The sequence below is a fragment of the Cebus imitator genome, unplaced genomic scaffold, assembly GCF_001604975.1.
Source record: "Cebus imitator isolate Cc_AM_T3 unplaced genomic scaffold, Cebus_imitator-1.0 Scaffold293, whole genome shotgun sequence".
NCBI classification, from domain to species: domain Eukaryota; kingdom Metazoa; phylum Chordata; class Mammalia; order Primates; family Cebidae; genus Cebus; species Cebus imitator.
In genome coordinates this window covers 2,356,763-2,380,833 of record NW_016107608.1, presented here as the reverse complement: position 1 = coordinate 2,380,833, position 24,071 = coordinate 2,356,763, and the positions used below count along the sequence as shown (strand labels likewise).

At 36.7% G+C, this 24,071-nt stretch overlaps 1 protein-coding gene across 3 annotated transcripts in view; it reads left to right on the top strand.

Annotated features, from left to right (window-relative positions):
* VAV3 (vav guanine nucleotide exchange factor 3) overlaps positions 1-24,071 on the top strand; it is a 406,390-nt gene that overhangs the window by 326,258 nt on the left and 56,061 nt on the right. For all 3 annotated transcript variants that reach the window (XM_017502189.2, XM_037729108.1, XM_017502188.2), the window contains exon 20: positions 7,260-7,396. In XM_017502189.2, the coding sequence (XP_017357678.1) occupies positions 7,260-7,396 (137 nt within the window). The remainder of the gene's footprint in view (positions 1-7,259; positions 7,397-24,071) is intronic.

Genomic DNA, 24,071 nt, shown 5'->3' with positions numbered 1-24,071 from the left:
GTGTTCAGTCTTACTTATGGTAGCATCCCCAGTGCAAGGCCAGAACCAATATATGAATGATCTGTAGATATTTGTTGAATAAATAAATGAACCTATAGAACAAAGAATGAAAATTAGTTTCTTGCAAAGTGCCCTTAATCATTTTTCCTTTTACTCTGTTGTCTTGTCCTTTACATATGCTTTGTGAGTAGACTGATGTTGGTTCATTTTGTTTGCAAGAAAAGAAACATGCTCAGTTGCTCTGGGAGCTGGGTGTTTATGGTAGGAGAGTAACAACAGCAGCAAAAAAAGCCCAGGAGATCATCTCAGTAACCACTCTGGACCTCTGCCTTACAAGAAGGGAGGCTTTAAGGGAATCTTTCTGGACCAGCGTTTTTTTTTTTTTTTTAAACTGGTGATCTCAATCATCTTTTCTTTTTTTTTTTTTGAGACGGAGTTTCACTCATGTTACCCAGGCTGGAGTGCAATGGCGCGATCTCGGCTCACCGCAACCTCCACCTCCTGGGTTCAGGCAATTCTCCTGCCTCAGCCTCCTGAGTAGCTGGGATTACAGGCACGCACCACCATGCCCAGCTAATTTTTTGTATTTTTAGTAGAGACGGGGTTTCACCATGTTGACCAGGATGGTCTCGATCTCTTGACCTCGTGATCCACCCGCCTCGGCCTCCCAAAGTGCTGGGATTACAGGCTTGAGCCACCGTGCCCGGCCCTTCAATCATCTTTTCTTTACAGAAGTCAGAAATTGTTGTTTTTGCTGACTTAGATACCTGCCTCCTGCTCCTATGTTCTGTAAAAGCAAATATCCTTCAATGAGGCTGCTCCTTAGACTGTCTCCCCTGGCCTCCTCATCAGCCACTGGTGTCTCACATATTAAGCCTATTTATTGCAGTCTTTGAGTTAATCATCAGCCCTGAGTTACTTGGGTGTGGTCAGATGACCAGAATGATGTGGTTTAAATGATTGTAACCTTCTGTAGAAAAACCTACCTGTGGACACTAGCTCACACGTCCACAGAGCTGCATATGGATGTGTCAAGCTCTAAGAGTTCTGCAGGTTGTCCAATACAGTGATTTATGTTTTAAGTTGAGGGCTTTTGAGGCTCTGTTTTTAGAGCATGTTACTGGGAATTATTACCTTCCTCCTGGAATTCACCTAGTATTGGTGAGCTCTTGGTTATTTACCACTTGAAGAAAAGTTCTGCCTCCTCCTTTCCTGCTTCCCAAGATAAAACCAGACATGCAGCAGGGATCATCCTGAAACTTACATCTACCATGTCAGGAGCCTCTTCTCTACCAGTCTTATTCCCTGTAGGTTGCACAGAATGGCTAAGCTGGTATAGGGAAACCTGAACTAAGAGTCTGTAAATTAGATTTTTGTTCTGTTTTTGCTTCTAATTTGCTGTTGACTTTAGACAATTTATTTTAGTATTTAGTTTTATAATGTGAAAAATAAAGTGGTTAGACTAGGTGATAATACTCTTTAGAATTGTGTAATTGTGTTCTTTTTCTGTCTTTAACAAAGATGAAAAGATGGCTCAGGGCTGTGCTTCTGCAACTGGATTCCTTACATCCCTGGAATGGCTGTTTGCCAGGGGTCTGCCAAACAGAGTATAGTATTTTCTCTTGAAGCATTGACCTTAACGATTTTAGGGAATCTTTTTTTAAAAGAAATGTATATGTATAACACAACATAATGTTAAATTTGCATGGATTTTCAAGTAACACATGAAATTTCATAGTCATTTTGTATTTGGTAGCCTATAACACCTTTTTAATAAAGATGAAAAAACCTTCTAAAAGACATTATAATATCTTTCATCCTTGATTCATGATTCACTAATACTCCAGTAGGCAGTGCCAAAGAGTGACTCAGTGATTATGAAGATGGAGGAAGGCATCTCTGCCTGATCTTGTTTTTATATGAGCTGTGACAGTGCTATTTCCTTTATTTGAGTCATCATTGTTTATAAAAATAATGTAGACTTCTCTGGTGAAAATTTTAAAAATTATTGATGGGGAGTGTTCCCTTTATGAACAGTTAGTTCTTTAGACCAGTTTGTTTTCCACCAATTTGCCTGCTTCTGTTGTAGCAGATGGTTTCCATGCTGTGGTTCCTTTACTCGTCTCTGAAGACCAGCAAAAGAATGAAAAAGTCTTGCTTTCTTAGAAAGAGCCCTGCAAGGTGTGATGGCAGGGGAATCCCAGCACCTAGCATTCCAGGCTCATCCTGGTCATTACTCTGATTCTCGGTTTGTGGACTTGTGTCAGGAAAGGTTCACATGTTAATTTAAAAAGGATTGAGTTGGTAAGATGACAGGCAGCACTTATTTCACTGTAATTTTCTCAAAAGCAAGTTTGGCAGTGGTGGGCGTTGGTCATGGTGTTTTGCACATATACCCACAAGAATATGATTCCCAAATTTGACTAGAGTTTGGATGTCACACCTAGGAAATTTAAAGAAAAAAAAAATACATGTTTTATGGTTCTACCTAAGAGTTATGAAAGCAAAATTTCCTAAAATTTTTATGGATATGAATTTTTTTAAAGTTCCCACTGGATGGAAGATCATGCCCAGTTGTATTGTTATCTTAGAGTTCACCTGTCTATTTCATGGACGGACTACAGGCTGTTTGAAGGCAGGATACTTTCCCTTGCTTTCTTCTGAAACTGCTGTGCCCAGCACTTACGGAATGCTTAAGTCCCATTTGATGAATGAATGGATATGTTATGCTTGTGATCAGTTTCCCAGGATAAACCATCTACATCTTCTGATATCTTGTAAACCTAATTATTTTTTAATGTGGCTGTGTTTAGATTTTAAATTGGGCCTCAGAGGTGAAAGGCCAGCATATTACTGACAGCCCATTTATCTAGTAGGCAGCACTCTCTTCTAAGTTATTGCCTTGGGGAAGCCCATTGCATTAGAGCAGTGATATCAGCATCATGAATAGATACTAATCTATATTGTAGCAGTCACTCTTCTTGCCCTGCTTAGAAGACACAGTGGTTGATGCTTCTACAATTAGCTGTTCAGTTCATTGAAGTTTGAAAGTTTGTATGAAATTTATCAGTGATTTTCTAATAGGATTCTACTTAGAATTAATTTTTTAAAAAGCACATGTGTCACTTGGCATGTGTCACTCTTAGTGGTACTGAATACAGATTTGAAAGGAAATCTTGTTTCAGGTCCCCCTTTTAAAAACACTTCTGTATTGTTTTGGGAAACTCTAGCATTCTACATACCTACATGTAGCTTTTGTTTTATTTAACCAGAAACACATGACTATTGGTAGAGTATAGCTATCATTTTAATATTGTTAATGTGTTTGTTAATTCCTCCTGCATAAGTTTGACTTGGAGATCTTGTCTGATTTAAGACCAAACACGATTACTGGTGTGAACAAAAGTTAATGAGCAAAATTGTCAAGTTATATATTAAGGGCATAGTTAGCTGTACAACAAAGCATTTGTTGTAGGGGATTAAACAAGGTAAAATAATTAAATATCTGGCAGGAGGTCTAATTTTGTCTTAGTATTTTAATTATATTCCCTTGGATAATTATAATTGATTACATAAAAGTTTTAGGAACTTCTAAGATTGCCCAAATACATATGTTGAAAATACGTATGATTATTTTGCATTTAATGTCTGAAGGTAGTTGCAATATAAATATTCAGATTTCAGTAAACAACACTGTAACTCAGCTAACACATCTGTTGTAAATATAGTTCTGGAGTGGAGAGAAACTAAACAATTGCTAGGTCTGTGTTTTCCCAGGAAGAGATAAGCAGGTTTCTGGGATTACTTGTGGGTCTATAATGTAATGAAATGTGTATTTGTTGTCAATTTTTAAGGCATATCTCATTTCCAATTAAGCAGTGTCAGTGAGGAAACTTAAGGGTTCAATTTTTATGGTTTATGCTACTTTGCATCTCAGAATCCTTGAAGTATGGCAGCCAAGGGAAAATATGAATGGAGTTTTTTAAGGAACTAGGGATTTTAAGCCTGAATAAATTTTGAAAGACTAATCTGTAGAAGAAGATTTCTCATCTTCAGCATAATTCCAGATGGAAGGCAGTAGGTCAGTGGAGAGAAGTTACATAGAAATTTTAAAGTAAATTTCAAGACCTTACTAATAAACTCTATGCAACAATGACTGAGTTGTCATGGGGACGTGTGGTGAATGTTCTCTCCTAGACGTTTTTAAACAGAGGTTAAAACCTGTCAGAGGCATATTTTCTAGGGGGGGGGAAGAAAACCTATATTAAGTTAATATTAAATGGCTATTTGAAATATAAACATCTGTAAATCCAATTTATTCTCCATTGATCTCATTTGTGAAGTGTGATGCCTGCTGTGGCAGTAGACTGTGTTAAGAATTATATCGTTGATTAAGTGTTGATGTCAAGTTTAACCCATTTTCTCTTATTTTAATTGGAATTTTTTTATCTTTCAGTTAATGTGTGTTCATGTTCTTAGCAATGTAATTGTGCCTTTTTTTATAAGAGGAAGAATATTAAAGGACATTTTGGAAATCAACCATTTATCCCAACTGTATTGTAAAACACCTACTATATGCTAAAATCAGAAGCAAAGGGCAAGGTGTCAGAATTCATTATATTGCCGTGCCCTTGTTTCATTCCTTTTATCCTTTGATCTCTGTAGCCCTGACAACAGATCATCCTGAAATGGAAAGTGCTGACAATCAGAAATAAATCACCAAAGATCACCCTAACAAATGACCAAAAAAAAATAAAAATGCATTTCATTATAAACTCACAATTCCTTCCACAAAGAAAAAAAAAAAACATATGAGTTGAAGAAACACTATACTTTGTAAGTTGATAATGGCTGAATAGAGGTTAGTAACAATGTTTTAGTGGCTACCACCTGGGCTTAACCATAATTCTTGGCAAGAGTTACACATTTTTGCTTTGGGGATGTCAGCAACATACCTATGCTAGTGTGATACTAGGTGAACTTCCTAAGTGAAGCCCATAACCAAGAAGAAAGCAATCCCAGAAAGGATAGAGTAAATAAAGAACTTAGGAATAAGTGGGACTAGAAAGGCAAAGTATATTATTCCTACTTTGTAGCATAGCTAGGTCCTATTATGTAACCAGAGTATACTAGTGTATGTACCCTTTGTAATGTTAAAGATTATTTTACATGTTGTGGGCATTTTGTGGGCATTACAGTCCACCTAAAAAAAGACATATGAGGCAGCATTGCTCCATGCCTAACACCTTACAGCCTCTTATGGAGCCTGGGCATTTCTGTATTTTAATCCCTAATATGTATTTGGGTGGTGAAACGTCATCAAAATTAATTTTTTTCTTAACACTATGAATTTGCAGTCATTTCTTCTTAATAATGATTGACTTGGGCATATTGACAATAAAGGGACTGCTCTTTCCATCATTTGTAACATGGTGCTACTCCCTTTAATCCCTGTGGCTCTTGGCAACAGAAAACTGCAGTGAAGGCCAGGGCTCAGGACTGGCCCCAGTATCTGAGGCCACATCAGCTATTTGGGGTTTGAAAACTCTTCTTTCTTGACTTCTGCCTTTATTTAAAAGCTGTGAGAAAAACAAAATTACCCAGGGTGTCTTCCAATTGAGATAAATAAAACAGAGGTGAACTGTAGTTCTCTCCCTCAAACATGGAGTTAACTATCATGCAAACCAGACTTCATTTAAAAAATTATTCTACTTTATATTGCATCCTCTTCTACCTGTTGGAGTTCTTAATCACTCGTGTGTATGGGATATTTAGGTTTCATTTTAAATTAGCAGTAGCAACATAATAGAACATGTATAATAAGCTCTCTATACTCAAGACATTTACAGTGTGTGGAGAACAAGTCTGTTAAACGTTTAACTGAGAGGAGTTACCTTATAGAGTGTTGTTTAGGGAAAAGTCAATGAAATCCACTGTTGGTGTTAGGGTGCAACCTTATAACAGCTGGTAGAGAAATGCTTCATGACTGTGAGATTAAAATCATCCCTCCAGGGGTTCTGTGGCACAAGAACAGAAGAAAAGGAGGATGTGGCAACTCCTGACAAGCCTCGGCAGTCCTAGCATCTAAATTGGGGTGAAGGGCACAGTGTTTTTCAACCTTCTGCCTCCTGATTGGATTGATAAACAAGTGTTGTAAAACTTTTCTTGTATGTTCAGTTTATAGCCACACTTATTTTTCTCCCTCTGGCATGGTTGTTCAAAAGAATTTTGAGGACTTTAATAAACTGTTTGCTGAAGCATTTTATGAAGCTTTTGAGATCTTTCTAGATAACTTGGACATCTACAACTGAGTGACAGTCATTCATCCTTTATATGTTTAGTGCAGCATTTTCAGCCAGTTACAGCTTCACCATGGTTAATTATTAGAATAAAACGTCCTGAAGGGTAATAAGCAAAGGCTTCATTCCTTAAATGTGCAAAAATTATTGTGTTTATGAGTGGCCTCTCTTAGCAGGGAGCAGTTTCACCTGTAAATGAAAAAGTGACTGTGAGATTGTCCATTGTGACCAGTATTGCGGCAGTTAGACCCATGTTCAGTTGAAGCTGCTGGTCTCTCAAAAATGAAATATTGAACGGAAGCCTTCATTGCACATTCAAAGAAGTACAAAGAGAAGGAGTGGATTTCTGTATTTCAAATATCGTTGGTGCTACTGGCTTAGACATGTTCCCTTTATTGGGTCTGTTTTGCAAGCCTAAATTGGAGCCTGAAGAGTGTCTCCATATAAATGTCTGAAGTATTGCAGTAGCACATCCATCACCTTTTTTGCTTTTGAATTACAAAGATAACCTTAAGATATGAGCCATATACTGGGCAGTGTGATACATACACAGAAAGGGTGAACCTCCTCAGTGATGAAATCAGCCAGTGCCCAAGAGGAAAGAAATAGGCAGAAAGGATAGAGTTGATGAAAAAATTGATTCTTTTCCATTAAACTATACGTGATATGTTTTTTATGAAACAGGCATCAGCTGAAGGAGAAATAGTTTTTCAAACAAAAAGAGATTGGTGGTGAGGGAGAGGAAAAGCATGTCAGGGATCAAGGGATAAATATGTGTCATATTCTATTACCATCTCATATAATGAGAAAGTTGAAAAGCATTCTATTGTAGTTACTTAAAGTTTACTTGGACTTGGTGACATTAACACTTTTTAATGTTAATAATGGCTTTAAAAAATACATATAAACTTCACACAGAATTGTTTTTTCAATTCTAAAACTTGTTTGGCTTATTTTCAGGTTTACCAAAGATGCAGGTCATTAGGAACTATTCTGGAACACCACCCCCAGCTCTTCATGAAGGACCCCCTTTACACCTCCAGGCCGGGGATACTGTTGAACTTCTGAGAGGAGATGCACACAGTCTGTTTTGGCAGGTACTATTGTTACAGGAGAGGTTCCTGATCCAAGAGAGGGTTTTTGGATCTGTGCAAGAAAGAATTCAGGGCAAGTCTGCAGTGCAAAACAAAAGCAAGTTTATTAAGAAAGTAAAGGAATAAAAAAATGGCTACTCTGTAGAGCAGCCCTGAGGGTTGCTGGTTGCCCATTTTTATGGTTATTTCTTGATGATATACTAAACAAGGAGTGGGTTATTCATGCCTTCCCTTTTTAGAACATATAGGGTAGCTTCCTGACGTTGCCATGGCATTTGTAAGCTGTCATGGTGCTGATGGGAGTGTGGCAGTGAGGACGACCATTGATCACTCTGTGGCCATCTTGGTTTTGGTGGGATTCAGCCGGTTTCTTTACTGCAGCCTGTTTTATTAGCAAGGTCTTTATGACCTGTATCTTATCCTGTGATTTAGAATGCCTTAACTAACTGGGAATGCAGCCCAGTAGGTTTCAACCTCATTTTACCCAGTTCCTACTGAAGATGGAGTTGCTCTGGTTCACACGCCTCTGACACTATCCAAATTACAGTTTGTTAGATGTAATGGATGATTTATTACTGCTTAAAGAAAAATGACTCTTGTCTTTAGAAACTGCATGCTTTCAGCATCAGAAATTTTACATGATGTGGGGAAAATATTTTTTATTAACCTTTTCCATATTTACTAATGTCAAAGTGGCAACAAAACTTGGAACACTAGAGAAAAATGCTATCATTGCTGTAGGGTCATAATTATTATTTTTATTAAAAACTCCTACTTTACCAAGGCATTTTTTCCAAACCTAGGACCTGTGGGTATGAGCTAATTTGCATGGCTTTAATATATTAACAGTTCACTTCAGGGGAACTACCTATTAGCTTGCCTGTGGCCATTTCTGACCATATTTACTTTCTATCTACCTACAGTAATACCTGTAGTGCTCAGAGGTGCTCTGGGTATTATTCATAAAATATATGAAATGTGAAAAGTAAGTGAGCATGTTGATGTTTTCCCGTGGTGAAATCTCTCTTGGCCTGTGGACTTTAATTTGGTTGAAACTTTTTTTGAACTTAGGTAAATATGGTTTTATGTTAAGGTTACATAAAGCTGTTCATTATCAAATTTTGTGTGTATGTTAGAAATATTTCCCACTGATGTTGAGGAAAGAATTTGTTAAAAATCTATTATGCATTGAGGGAAAAGTGTGGATAAACAGAAAGATGACACAAGTGAAATGTGGTTAGAGGTAAAGAGAGAGAAATCAGAGAAAAGACTGTTGGGTAATAACCCATTGTGCACATATGGAAGAGACAGCTATTTTATTAGCTTAAAAGTATTTTATTGTCTGTCATGTATTGATATAAGAATGCTCAAAGATTGAACACTTGTCTCTAACCACTATTTCAATTGTGGTAGTCAATGATTTTTCCAGAGCTCCACCATTCTTCTTAAGTAGCCTACTCCTCCCAAACTGCATCCTTCCCAGAAAAAGAAAAGAGAGAACAACAGACTTGAATTCCACTACCTCTTCAGATGACTACTGCGTCTCTCAGCTTAACCACAAAACGTACCTGCATTTGTAGCCATAAGGTTCTTCATATTCAAGACTTATCTTTCTTCTTGGATTTTTTATCCCATATTCCATAAGCTGGCTCTTGACTTCTAAATCGTCAAGTCTATTCTCTCTACTGGCTCCTTTTCTATAGAATATAAATATGCTCAAGTTCCTCCCAACTTAAACATTTCACTCAGCCTTCTGTCTGGTTATGCCAGGCGCTCTCTCACCCTCTTCCTCTCCACAACAAAGCTAAGCTTGTTGGGGAATTAGTCTGTGCTCAGTTTCTACCGCTCCGCGTCCTATTCATAAGCCAGTCTCCTGCACTCCTCCTTGAATCATTACTGCCGCTTTATATAAAAACAGCTTTGAGATGGATGGTAAACTGCATGTAGTTTAAGTGTACAGTTGGATAAGTTTGAACATACATATATAAGTGAAACCGTCACTGTAATTGGGATAATAAACATATCCAATATCATCTCTAAAAGTTTTTGTGCCCCTTGGCAATCCCTCAGTCAAGCTCTTACCTGTTGCTTTGCTCTGCCTCTCCCAACAACCCTCAGCAACCACTGTTCTGCTTTCAGACTAGAGATGAGTTCGCATTTTTTTTAGAATTTGATGTGCACCACACAGTATTACTTTTTGTATGGCTTATTTCACACAACGTGATTATCTTGAGATTCCATCACGTTGCTGTGTGTACAAATGGTTATTTTTATTGCTGATTATCGTTCCATGTGTAGAGATAGCACAGTTTGTTTACCAGTTAGCCTGTTGATGGACTTTCAGGTTGCTACTAGTTTTTGGCTATTGCAAATAAAGTTTCTATGAACATTCAAGTATAATTCTTTGTATGGACCCAATGTTTTTCTTTTTCATCTTTTTTTTATTGTAGTTTAAATTCTGCTGTATATGTGCGAATCTTGCAGGATTGCTGCATAGGTACACACATGCCATGGTGGTTTCCTGTCTCCATTCCCTCTGTCACCTACATCAGGCATTTCTCCCAGTGTTATCCCTCTCCAACCTCCTGACCCCCTGCTGTCCTTCCCCTAGCCCCTCACCCCCCAACATACCCTAGTGTGTGATGTTCCCCTCCCTTTGCCCATGTGTTCTCATTGTTCAACACCCACCTATGCTCTTAGGTGCTAATACCATGAGGGAAATGTATAGATCATATGCAGATATACATTTAAGTTTTTGAGAAATTACCAAATTGTTTTTCAAAGTCCCTATACCATGTTACATTTCTCCCAGCTGTGTATGAGAGTTCTAGGTGCTTCTTATCCTTGCCGACATTTGGTATGGTCATTTTTTTTGTTTTTTTTTTAAGTACAGGATCTTGCTCCGTTGCCCAGGATGGAGTGTAGTGGTACAGCCCTAGATCACTGTAGCCTCAAATTCCTGGGCTCAAGTCATCTTCCCATCTCAGCTTCCTAAATAGTTGGAACTACAGGCATGTGTCACCATGCCTGGCTAATTTTTTAGAGATAGTGTCTAGCTAAATTGCCCAGGCTGTTCTTGAACTCCTGACCTTAAGCATCCGTCCCACCTCAGCCTGCCAAGCAGCTAGGATTACAAGCATGAGCTAGTCTTTTAAATTTTATTTATTCTAGCAGGTATATAGTGGTGTCTCATGGTGGTTTTCATTTGCATTTCATTAATCATTAATTTTTCATGAATAATGTTGAACATGTTTTTGTGTGCTTATTTACCATCTATATAACTTCGCTGGTGAAGTGCTTGTTCAAATACTTTGTCAGATTTTTTTAATGAGTCGTGCATTTTTTATTATTTAGATTTGAGAGCTCCCTAGATATTTTGGGTAAAAGTACCTTACAAAATATTTTATTTCTATATATTTCTTCTAACCTGTGGCCTGTTTATTTTTTTTAATTCTCTTGATAATGTACATAGAGCAGAAATTTTTAACTTTGATGTAGCCCAATTTGTTGATTTTTTCTTTATATGGATCATGTTAATGGTATTACATCTTAACAAATCTTTGCCTACCCTAAAGTTACAAAGACATTCTCCTTTGTTATCTTCTAGAAACTTTATGGTTTTAGGTTTTACATTTAGGTTTATAATTCATTTTGAGTTTTGTTTTGTATATGGTACTAATGTCAGGATGTTTTTGCATATGGATATCTAGGTGTTCCAGCAGCATTTGTTGAAAAGGTAATTATTTCTCCACTGGATTGACATTGTACTTTTGTAGATAATGGGTTGTCCATATATATGAGTGTATGTGTATGTATATGTGACCATATATATATCTTTATATGTGTGTGTACACATATATATGTATATATATCTATATATGTGTATATCTATCTTTATATATATGTATATGTAGATCTGTTTCTGAACTCCATTTTGTTCCATTTATTTATTTTCCCATCTTTCTACCAATGTGATGCTGTCTCAGTTTCTGCAGCTAATAAGATGTCTTGAAGTCAGACAATGTTAGTCCTCCAAATTTGTTTTTCTCCTTCTTCATAGGTGTTTTGGGTTTTCTTGGTCCTTTGCATGTCATATGAATTTTGCAATCACCTTCTCAACTTTAAACCTTGTCACCAATAAAAATGCTTGTTGAGAATTCGATTGGTATCACATTGAATTGTAGATCAATATAGGACAATTGACAGCCTAACAAGATTGAGTCTTCTAATCACTGAAGATACTATACTCCTCATTTAATTATGTATTTAATGCTCAGCAGTGTTTTTGCAGTTTTCAGAGTTAAGGTCATAGACATCTTTTGTCATATTTGTTTGTAATTATTTCGCATTTCATTTTGATGCTGTTATAAATGAGTTTTATAATGTTAACTTCTATTGTTTATTGGGAGATATAGAAATTCAATTGATTTTTGTACGTTGTCTCTTATTCTTTAACTCTCATTAAGCTTACTAGTTCTTGTAGCTTTCGTTGTGTAGATTCCAGCAGACTTTTAAATACAGACATCATGTTGCCAATGAATAAACAGTTTTACTTCTTTCTTTGAAACCTGATTGCCTTTTAACTCTTTTTCTTGACTTGTAGCAATGCCTAGAATGTCCAGTAAAATGTCAAATAGAAGTCATGAGAGAGTATATCCTTGCCTTATTCCTGATCTTAGAGGAAAAACATTAAGTTTCTTTCCATTAAGTATGTTGTTATCTATAGCTCCTCATAAATGCCTTTCATTTGAGGTTGCCTTCTAGTCATAGTTTTCTGCCAGTTTTCATCGGTAATAAATGTTGGATTTTGTCAAATGCTCTTTCTGCATCCATTGAATTGATGATACAATTTTTTGTTTTTATTAATGTGGTGAAGTTGATTGATTTTCATACGTTAAATCAATATTGATTTTCTGGGATTAAATTCCAAATGGCAATGATATATTATCCTTTTTGTACATTGTTTTATTTTCTTCTAATACCTTTGTCTGGTTTGGGTAATAATGAAATGTTCAAAGAATGAATTGGGAACTATTCCCTTCTCTTCAGTTTTCTAAAAGAGATTTCTAGAATTGGTATTATTTCTTCCTGAAGTATTTCATAGAATTTACTAGGGAAGCTGTCTAGACCAAGAGTTTCCTTCGTAGAAGTTGGGTTTGTTTTTGTGTTTTATTTTTTTGTTTTGTTTTTGTTTTTTGAGACGGAGCTCGCTCTGTCGCTCAGGCTGGAGGGGCTGGAGTACAGTGGGAGGATATTGGCTCACTGCAGCCTCTGCCTCCAGGCCCAAGCAATTCTTGTGCCTCAGCCACCTGAGTAGCTGGGGTTACAGGCGAGCGCCACCACGTCCAGCTAATTTTTGTACTTTTAATAGAAACAAAGTTTCACCATGTTGCCCAGGCTGGTCTCAAACTCCTGACCTCAAGTAACCTGCCCCAAAGTTCTGGGATTACAGACATGAGTCAGTGTGCCTGGCCTAAAAGTTTTTTTAAAAAACAAAAAATTATAAAACAAACATAGGGCTATTTAGGTTATTTGCTTCTCTTTGAGTGAGTGTTGGTAGTTTGTGGTTTTCCAGGAATTTGTTCATTTTATCAAAGTTGTCAAATTTAATGACATGAATTTTTATTCATCATATTCCTTCATCATCCTTTTAATACCTGTAGAAACTGTAGTTGTATTATCTGTCTCATTCCCGATATCAGTAATGTATCATTTTTGCCTGGTCAACCTGACTAGATAGGTGTACATTTTATTGGTCTTCTAATAGAATCAGCTTTTGGCTTTATTGGTTCTATTGTTTTTTTCCCCCATGTCATCAATTTCTGCTCTGATTTGTATTACTTCCTTTATTTTGGGAGGCTTAATTTGCTCTTTTGCTGGTTTGTTAAGGTAGTGTGTTTGCTCACTGATTTGTGTACTTTATTTTGCTATTGTAGGTAGCACTGCAAATTTCTTTCTAAGCGTTACTTTGCTGTCTTCCACTAATTTTGCAAGGCTGTGTATTTTCATTTTCAGTCAGTTCAAAATACAGATGGTCCTTGACTTACGATGGTTTGCTTTTTCAACTTTACGGTGGTGTAAAAATGATACACATGAAGTAGAAGCTGTACTTGGAGTACCCATGCAATCATTCTGTTTTTCACTTTCAGTACAATATTCAATAAATTATATCTGTTATTCAATACTTTATTATAAAATAAACTTTGTGTTATATTATTTTGCCCAGATGAAGGGTAATATAAATGTTTTGAGTATGTTTAAGGTAGGCTAAGTTAAGCTATGCTGTTCAGTGCAGTAGATGTGTTAAATGCATTTTTGGCTTATGATATTTTTAATAATCAATGGGTTTATCAGGGCATAACTCCACTGTAAATTAAGGAGCATCTGTACTTTCTAATTGTTCTTTCAGTTTCTCCTTATAGGTTACTTAGAAATACATTAATTAGCTTTGAAATATATAGGGATTGCCCAGACGTATTAAGAATTATTTTATGGCCTTAAATATCATCTATCTTGATAAATGCCCTCTGTGCACCTGAAGAGAAGGTGCATTATGCTTTTGGGGAGTGGTATAGTCTATAAATGTAAATTACATCAAAGTAATTGATAGTGTTATTCAAGTGTTCTGTATCCTTATGGATTAATGACATGACCATCCACTTCATCCACCCTCCTATATTCAAGTGTGAAATCTTTGTACCTACCATTCCTTCCCCTCACTTGCTCCTTTCCACGTCTCTCTAGTCATTGACTCCTTCTCATTTTATCTCTGAAATCATTCTAAATGCATTTCTTTCTCTCCGTCTCCACTGTAGAGTTTCTATTCTAATCAGCTGTTGCATGACATCTGAGATTACCTTTTATCTGGTCTGCTCAGATACCTTCTAATGGATCTCCTCACCTCCAGAATCTTATGGTTTGTCACAGCTATAATCCACACCACTGCAAAATTCAGATGCAATTCCATAATTCCTTGTTGAAGTTTTTCATTGTCTTCCTTCTAACCAGGCAGAATTCCCTCTTATTTATTCTTTCCTTATAATAATAATGACAACAATAGCACTAACAACTAATGTTCACTATACATCTTTATGTACAAAGTAGGGGCTTAAGAACACTTTACATTTATTAATACATATGATACTAATGAAAATTCTATGGAATGAATTATTATTATTGTCCTCATTTTATGGATGAGTGAACTGAGGCACTGTGAGATTGAGTAGCCTGCGCAAGGGCATACAGCTAGTAACTTGACAGAGCTGTGATTTGGACATAGGAATTCTCACCAAGACTCCAAGCTCTAACTATTGCACCCTAGCATTTCTTTTACAATCATACTATTTATGATGAAGCTCATGCTGCCTTCCTAAGCTTATTGCATCTTAGGGATACTGGGAAGGTGGCTGTCTTTATGCTAATTAAAGAAACTAGTTTTGTGAGTTTCTTTCACTGTCACCACCAAATTTGTGACAGTGTTTCAGTTTTGTGATTATTGCACAACAATGTATTATTTCTCATAATACTATGGGTGATAAGGTGGTTCTTCTGCTTCAGTTGATGTTTGGAATGCTGGGAGCAGCTGGAAAGTGCCCGTGTCCACAGAATTGGCAGTTTGTGTTAGCCTCTGCTTGGGAATTCATTGGAAGCTTTCTGCACATTAACCTCTTCAGTGGCTCCTTATCTTCCTCACAGGATAGTGATCTCAGGGTATTCAGACTTCCTACATGGTAGCTGGCTCCCAGGAATATAAAAGGGGAAGCTTTTAAGCTGGACCTTCTTAAGCCTAAGCACCAGAACTGGTGCAGAACTACTTTTGCCACTTTTTTGTTCATTGAAGCAATACGTGGCCAGCCCAATACAAGAGGAAGGGACCATACCAGTTGAATACCAGGAGGTGTGGTTCACCGAGATACCAAAATATCAGTGTGCCACAGACAGAAAACATTTTGAAGCTGTATGAGCAGCCCTAAGAAAAAACTGGTTTTGTGAGCTGTTCTGAGGGCACTGAAAGCCAATCAGTTTTTCTTAACAAAGAAAGGGAAAGGAAGTAGTCAAGCCAACCACGAAATGTTGAAGATCTTGGTGCGTGTAAGTGGCTTACAGAGCGTGGTGTTTGAGATTCACTCCGAAGGTCACCCAGGAGTCCTATAGCCATGCCCAATGTATGCTTAGAGGCATTTAGCTTTAAAAAGATAATTTTGGAACTCATATTTTTCTAACCAAGCTCTCTGTTCCTTTCCAACTTTTTTTCCCTTAAACCTTAGATTTGTAAAACTTAACTGTGCATAGTATCTTTTTTCATGTGTTCACTTTTTTTTCTGTCACGGTAGGTTTAGATGGTGCCTTCAGTTATATTCATAACGTTTTGAGACTCATTATTTCCTTCATTCCTCACAGCACATAATACTAAAAGAACTGTAATTGAGATTCTCTGACAACCAGCCCAGTACCATTTTTTACTAAATGTTACTGCCTCCTATTCTTTCTAGACAAAAAGAAAGACATTGTTAGTTGTCGTTTCCTTTCAGCAGCCTATAAGCATGAAGATATTCTGGTATAGTATTAGAATGGTTTTGGAGACAGGAGCATCATAGGAGAAGTGAGAACCATTGGATGACAAGATATGTGGGTATGTCTGGGGTATATGTAATGATTAAGAACAAGTAATGCTAATGTTTAGACCAGAGAAAAACAATTAGCAGATTTATTTCTGATAGCAAGTATGTATTGAGTGCTGACTCTTTATTCACTCCTCAGACACTGCTCACACTTCCATTATCAATTCCTATCATTGGTTTGACATTAGGTCTCCTGTCTTTAGAAGAACCATTTTTGCTTACCAGCAGCCAGTAATATGTTTGAATTTTTGGACTTATGTTAAAAGTTCATCTAGTGTTGCCCACATAGATGTTACATAGGTCAGAATTGTGTTGCAGATACTTCTAAGCAAATCAAAGAGCTTTTAGCCAGCAAATGCTAGTTTTATTGAAATGAACCAATGGCAGTATGAGAAAGACTAAACTCAAGTCATGTATCTGTAGCCAAAGAGCATATGGCTTCAGTCAAATCATTTAATCACTATACAGCTTACATTCTTCATGTGTTACATGAGCAGGGCTATACCAGAGCAGTGCTTACCACCACCCTGACTGAATCACCTGGGGAGCTTCCCAGTAATGTCAACATACAGCCTTACTTCCAGAGATTAAGACACAGTTGGCCTGGGTCGAGCCCAGGCATAAGTAGGTTGTATAAAACCCCAGATAAATCTAAGGTGAGCCATTGAGGTGATGATCTAATTGGTAAAATTCCATGGCAATTTTGACATTTATCCCCAGCTCACTGGTTGGTAATTGGTATTATTAAATATAGCTACAAAATAAGGTGTCGCAGAACTTTGGCTTTGATAGTTACCAAATAAGGGGCACATTTTTGACAAATTAGTATATGATTTAAAAAATCACTTGTTAAACAGTCTTTGTACTGAACTTGATACAGTGTTCTCTAATTGAAAAAGCACTTGAGATCTTACAGTGTCTCAAGGCTGTCATGATTAAATTAGCTTTTGCTTCGTAGACTGGACATACAGAAGGTACACGTAGGAAACTGGGTTGAATCTGCACTTACTCAATGGCATGATCTAGAATGTCATACTTTTTTAAAAAATTTGAACAAAAGCCTTTCCTCCTTATTGGGTATAAATGTGGAATCATGTACTGGTTGATCCTTTGAAGTCACGTGTGTCTTTAGTCATGTTTGCGGTGGTGCCTTTTATGTTAATTTGCTGATTTTCATACTCAAAGAAGACATGTACTTTATGACTAGAATCCTAAAAGATGTGACTCCCCCACTGGGAATGTTTTTTAATTGTTTTCGAGAACATAGTTTTTAAGCACCTCTTTTTGATTCCTTCTTAATCTTTCTTCAGAGTGCCAATACTTAGCTCTGCAGAAGCAAGTTACATGTTTAGAAAATGATAGCCTATTTTGCGGAGTGTTACTGGCTCTGCCATCTATTAGCAGTGTGACTTTAAACAGATTACATACTCTGTGGGTCTCAGTTTTATCTGTAAAGTGGAAGTAGCAATCACCACATACAAAATAAAACAAATATACAAAGGATTTCTAGCACAATGCTCATTAGATAGTGGCTCCTATCCATCCATCCATCCATACAACCATTTATCCATCCATCCATCTTCTCACCCATTCTTCCATCCTTTTATCTTCCCATCCATCCACTCAGACAGTTATAAAGCGCCTTCTATGTGACTGACTGTGTTTCATGTTGGGAGAACCAGAAACTAGAGAACCAGACTCTAACCTGGGGTCCACTGTAATAAAAGGAATGATCAGAGCTCCAGATAAATGATGCATCTGGTTTTCATTCTGAGTTTTTTATTAAGGTTTTGTAAATATATTGTTACAAATATATCTAGCATTAAAGCTGTAGATAAAAATCTAGAACATTTTTTGAGATGTTACAGTGGCTTTGTATTTGATTTCAAAAATGTTTTTTGTACTAGTTAGGTGCTTTGGCTTACTTGGAAATTTTTGAGAAGTTGTGCTTTCTAACCTGTTTTTTTCTGCTTTTGTAAGTGAATGACTTCACTCATTAGTGTGGGAAGTCAGATTTTATAGTAGGCTGTCATGTTTTCCACATGCTGTATGTCAAGAGAATACAAATTATCCTCTACTATGTATCAGGAACTTTCTTTCTTTGAATAGCTATTAATTTAGTCTGTATTATTATTATAACAACAGTAATTTCTAATGCTATTGAATAAATGGGCTATCTGCATTTTCATTATTACCTATTTCAAACAATGAATTATCAATTGAGCTGTAAAAATGTACTCTGTTCAGTCTTTGCTTTGAAGGATCCGTTTTGGCAGCATTTTCTTTTCTTCTTTGTCTTCTTCTTTTTTTCTTCCTCTTTTCTTGAAAGCTCTATAAAATTGCCTTCAAGTGAAATGAATATAAAATAGGAAATTGGCCATTTGGGGAACATTTTCTAGTGCAGGTGTAAGGCATAGTTTTTACTGAGCGTAACAACATACAGGACAATTATGATCATGTCATCCAATTGATGATGACAAACATGTTGCTTTTAAGTCTTTGTTGCAATATATGATAATAAAATCTTAGTAACTCCTGAGAATATCCTTCATGCTGGAAGAAAGTTGTTCATATTACAAACTTTATTTTCCCAGAAAAGATAAACTATACTTATCTCAAAGGAAGAGAAGGCAAGACAGAGAAACAGGCTAATGTAAAATTAAGCCATGTCATCTATGGTTTCTATTATAATAGAATGCTTTATATGTGTTTTCTTCTTAGAATAAAGCCTGTGAAACAATGAGGATTCTGCGTCTTATATCATGGGGATTTATTTGCTCCATTGTCATTTACGAATATCCAAATGTTCCACAGGGAGAATTTTGTAAGCTAATTGGAACCAAAAGGCAATTATAAGCAGTAGAACTGTAATCAGTGCCAAAAATAATATATATTTTTATCTACAATGAAAGTTAAATAACTTAGAAAATAGTTGTGATACTTCACGCTTACTAATCATGCATCTACATGATCTTTATTCTAAGGAGTGAAAATTATTTTACACACACTCTGATTAATTCACAAGGTCTCCATAAAGAGGGTAAATGGAAAATCATGTTACCTTCATTTAGAACTGTGACTTTAAAGGGCCCAATTTATCACCTGTTTATAAAATAGCAGTTGTAGAATTAAAACTAGAGTCCTTTTCAGACTTTTGGTCCCCTACTTTAGTTCTATATATTAGACCATCCTACTTTGTTTTAGGAGAGTTAGTTAATTTCCTAATACCACCAAGGAAAACACACTTTTAAAGGCAGTTATATTCTTTTTTGGTAGAAAAATCAGAAAACAAAACATCACTTTATGTATAACTTTTTGTGTAACAGGAAGAATCACACAGAAAATAAAAAGAAAGTAAGTTGAGCTTAGAGAGAACCTGAAGGTTCTCAGAAGGAAGGAAGCATTTCTAGTCATGCTGATTTCAGAGGCAATGAACCTGGCGGGGGGGGGTGGGCTCTTAGCCAGGGGCAACAAGATGCTGGGGTCCTCGCTACCATCCTCTCAGCCATCCAGACCCAGTGGTGATGAGTGTTCTGGCCCTTGTCTGGGTTTACCTTGTCAAGAATTTTTACTTCCCACAGGACTGCTGTATGTGGACTTCAAAAAGTCCAAGTGGCTTTCTCTTTTTACAGGCATTTTTTTCTTCACTTTAAGCTGAAGAAAAAAATGAAGGACTGATTTGGGGGGATTTTTTTCACAGGATACCTGTTATCTCAAATCTCCAACCATTGATGTATATGTTACCTCTTCCTGAATCTTCCCTTTCACCCCCATTCTGTCAGCTAAATCCTTCTTTACCATCAAGGCACAATACTGGGTCACCTTCTCTGAGGTCTTATCTGAACCAAAAAGGCTTCTATCATAGTATCCATCATACTGTGTCCTAAGGGTCTTTTAATCCTTCTTCCTGCCTAGTTAGAGCACTCCAGAAATATAAGAGCTATGGCTTTCATTGCTTTTATTTCAGATGCCTAGAACAAAATAGGCATTTAGTCCATAGGTCTGGAATGAATCAGTCCATTCAGAGTTGTGATCTCCATAATGTGTTATTTACAACTTTTAAAATGAATTGTTTATTAAATCATACTTTACAATGTCATTTGAAAGACCATTAAAATACTCACCTTCTCAGATTTAAATTTGTCTTTTTTCTCCCAGAATACTTTTAAAACTACTTAATATTGTTTCCTCAAATTTCTTATTTATAAAATGAGATTTTAATTCTTAAAATGACTCACGGGGGTGTGAGAATCATAGGAAGTAAACTTGAAGAGACTGAACAGCAGAAAAACGTGTATATGGATATAATGATTAATGATTTTGAAAGATACACTTTATTTTGCAGAAATGGAAAAATGAAAATCAGGTGTTTTTTTGTTTTTGTTTTAGGTTTCCTCTTCCCCCTGTTTAATGTGAAGAGTCTCACTAGCACATATGGTCTCATTGAAGACTGGCTATTCTGCCATCCCAATTCTCGTCCCCAGTTTTTGAAATTTCTTTAATCAGAGATTAAATGTTTTACTTCATAATTAGACATAAAAATGCAAATGATCAATTCAGAATTCAGAAGGGATTGGTTGATTTAAATAATTGTCAGGGTAAAAATCATGAGCCCTTTGCTCAGAGCAGGTTTTGAAGACCCAGGATGCCTCCCAGAGAGTGATGGAGACATGGAAGGAAAAAGAGAGATAGGGGTTTACAGAAAACAAATGTTGCCTAGGGAATGTGACTGAGAACTTACGTGATCTGTGCAATAATGCACAGCCTCATCCAGAAACCCTCTGAGGACTGGAGAAGGGAGGTGCGGCTGAGTGGAGTTAGTAGATCTTTCCTCCGACTCCTCTCCCTGAAACTTCAGAAGTCAGTCACTTCAAAGAATTCTTTTCCTTTGCCCTAGATTAAAAGGAGACTTCTAATCCTTTCTAGACCACACAAGAATACTGGCTCCAATAGAATTTTCTAAAGCTGTGTATTTTTCCTCCTGATCTAAAATTCATATGTCAGTCTGCATCATAGTCAGAGGATAAGAACATTACAGAAATGTAAGAAAGAATCAGATCTCCTTGGTTAAGGAAACTGATCCTGGACACCAAAAGACTCATTGCTTTGGGTTTTAAACCAGATAGTACACATCTCTGGGAACTGGTAAGTGTTTTTCCCTTCAGATTCCTATCCAAGGGCACTTCTTCATGAAGTCTCAAACTTAGATTTTATCATGGCAGTGATACTTTTTAAGGCAGTGTTGGAGCTTGCTTTCCCGGTGTCCTTCTGCTCATCTTGGCTTTTCTTCTAAACTTCCTCTCACCACTGATGCATTAGCCCCATCCCTTGTGTAAAATCAGTAGAAGCTGAGACAGAATTGAAATCGTGGCTGTGGGGATAAAAAGCTGTGTGAAAGTGTAGAGGCTCAGTCGGTATTAGTTTGTCCTGTAATCATGAGACCTTGATTTTGACAGGTATTTGCCTGTAAATACTGAGTTAAATCATAGTCCCTAATTACAGGAAAGGAGAAAAAGGCAGCATGTGACTATACAAGAACGAGGGAGGCCTTGGGAGAGATGATTATAGAAGATAATAGGCATTAGTAAAGGTCTGTAAGAAACATTTTCCCTGGGTGATTGTCAACTGGCTTTGATTAAATAGATCATAAACTGAGTTTGCAGGAATGTTTCCAAGTGTACAGACTGTGATATGGGAATTGGCAGCCCTCCTGACAAAGTGGGTGAGGTCTTAATTGTTAATTCTCAAGATGGGCATTTTTGGTTAACAGTTCTTACTGGTATTTTTCCAATACTTGGTACAGAGCAATATCGGTTATAATGTACTTAGACGAGGATACTGCCATCTAAGTAGAAGTTCAGACAAGGAAGTATTACCTCTACTTTTCTGGAGGGTAAGGGAGGATAATTATGGGGGAAGGTTCTGAGGAATTTTGTTGCAGTCCTTTTTCTTCCATTATTTTATTACCATATAAGCTACATTCTGCCGTAATTACTAAAACTTTGTGTCAACCACAGAATACTTTCAGTGGGCCATGAATTTGGAACTGCATCTGACATGATTATGGATTTGATACCACAAGTGGTTTCCGTAGAATGTGCATGTGCACATGCCCTTAAGAATTGAGGCCAAATAATTTATCAAATTATAATGTATATTGAATTTTAATTATTCATGATAATCTGATTTCCTGAAGAACGAATTAATGAATGCAATTTCCAACAAGTCAACCCTTATGTGCTTCAGAAAATAGACTCCTTCACACTGAGTTAAAATGAACATCACTAAGGAACTGAAATGTCCTTGTCTTCTGTAAATAAATGCTATCAGATTAAACTACTGGCCTGGCATGGTGGCTCATGCCTGTAATCCCAGCACTTTGGGAGGCTGATGTGGGTGGATGATTTGAGGTGAGGGGTTTGAAACCAGTCTGACCAAACTGGTGAAACCCCATCTCTACTAAAAATACAGAGCTTAGCTGGGCATGGTGGTGGGCACCTGTGATCCCAGCTACTCGGTAGGCTGAGGCAGGAGAATCACTTGAGCCCAGGAGGCAAAGGTTGCAGTGAGCAGAGATCGCACCATTGCACTCTAGCCTGGGTGACAGAGTGAGACTCTGTCTCAAAAAAAAAAAAAAAAAAAAAAAGATTACTGACTGACACATACTATCCCTAAATAAGAATTTGTGGATCAAATATTTTTTTGCCAACCATAACTGAGTGGAGTATTGTGGGGACATTGCAAAAGTGCTTATGTAAGTGAAGAATTTTGGTGGTAGCCAAGACATTGGAAATCCTTATATCATGCTCTCCGTTTCACAGGCGAGGATATTGAAGTCAAGAAAGGTTGAATGACCTACTCAAGATCAGAAGGCCAAGAATAAAACCCAAGCTCCCAACTTCCTAATCAGATCAAATTATCACCTCATAGGATTTTTTCCTGTTCATAAATTTCACAAAAATTATGAAAATAACCAAAGCAAAGATGAATTAAGGAAAGTCATTGTCTGAATGAGATCCTTGAAGATCATGTCCATAGTCTATTCATTTTTAATTCCTTAGTATGTAGCAAAGTGCCTGGTGCATATTAGGAAGTCAGTAACCTTTTCTTTAAAGCACTGCTTTGGTTCTTAGTAGAAAAGTAGCGTTCTTTAAAAATGTCTCATTCTGCTGTGAGCCTTTAGTGTGTATGGTGCTATGATTCAGAATATTTTCTTTGTAATTACTTATGATTAAAATTGCTAAGGATAGGAAAACATTCATTTGTTGTTTGTCAGTATTAGAAAAGCAAATTTCTTTGGACCTTTGTTAAGCCTGGATTGTTTTTTAGTTATATGGCTTCTCATCAATATGTGGTAAAACCTGGTTCTTTCCAGATTTTGTATTGAGGAACAACGTGGGTTTTGGCTTACCTACATGTAGACTGGTTTTTGCTTGCTGATTTTTTTTTCTATCATTAAAGATATTCTCTTGTTTACTTCATACACACACACACACACACACGCACAGTCAGAAGAGTATGATTTAGGATTGTATCATGTACATCCCACCTAGTGAGACTTTGGAGAAAAAGCATTAAGACAACCATAATCAGAGGATTCCCTTTCTCGCTGCAGAAATACAGGAAACTCACTAAATACATATTTGAATAACAGAAAAAACACCCTGTAAAGTCTCGTTCTAGTGTTATATTCATCCCAAATCTACTAAGTGTAGAAGTACAGCTTATGGCTTTTAGTGTTTTTTTTTTCTCAGTATACATTTCACAATTCTTAATTTTTAAGGGTTTTTGAGACTTCCATCTGCCAAAATTTCAGAGATGTAGTAAACACAATTTTGTGTGACTTGGAAAAACCATCAACTGTAATTGAGGCCTTCGTCATATATTTTGATGATTCAATGCAATTGTAAACCCATACAAATTGAAGGTAAATTTAATTTCAGAGATCCTAGACCAAGGTGAAATTTTCTCAGACTTATTCAGAATTCTAAGCCAATGGCAGCCTCTTTACAAGTGAACTATGCCAGAACTATAGACTGTCTTTTGAACAGCCTCAT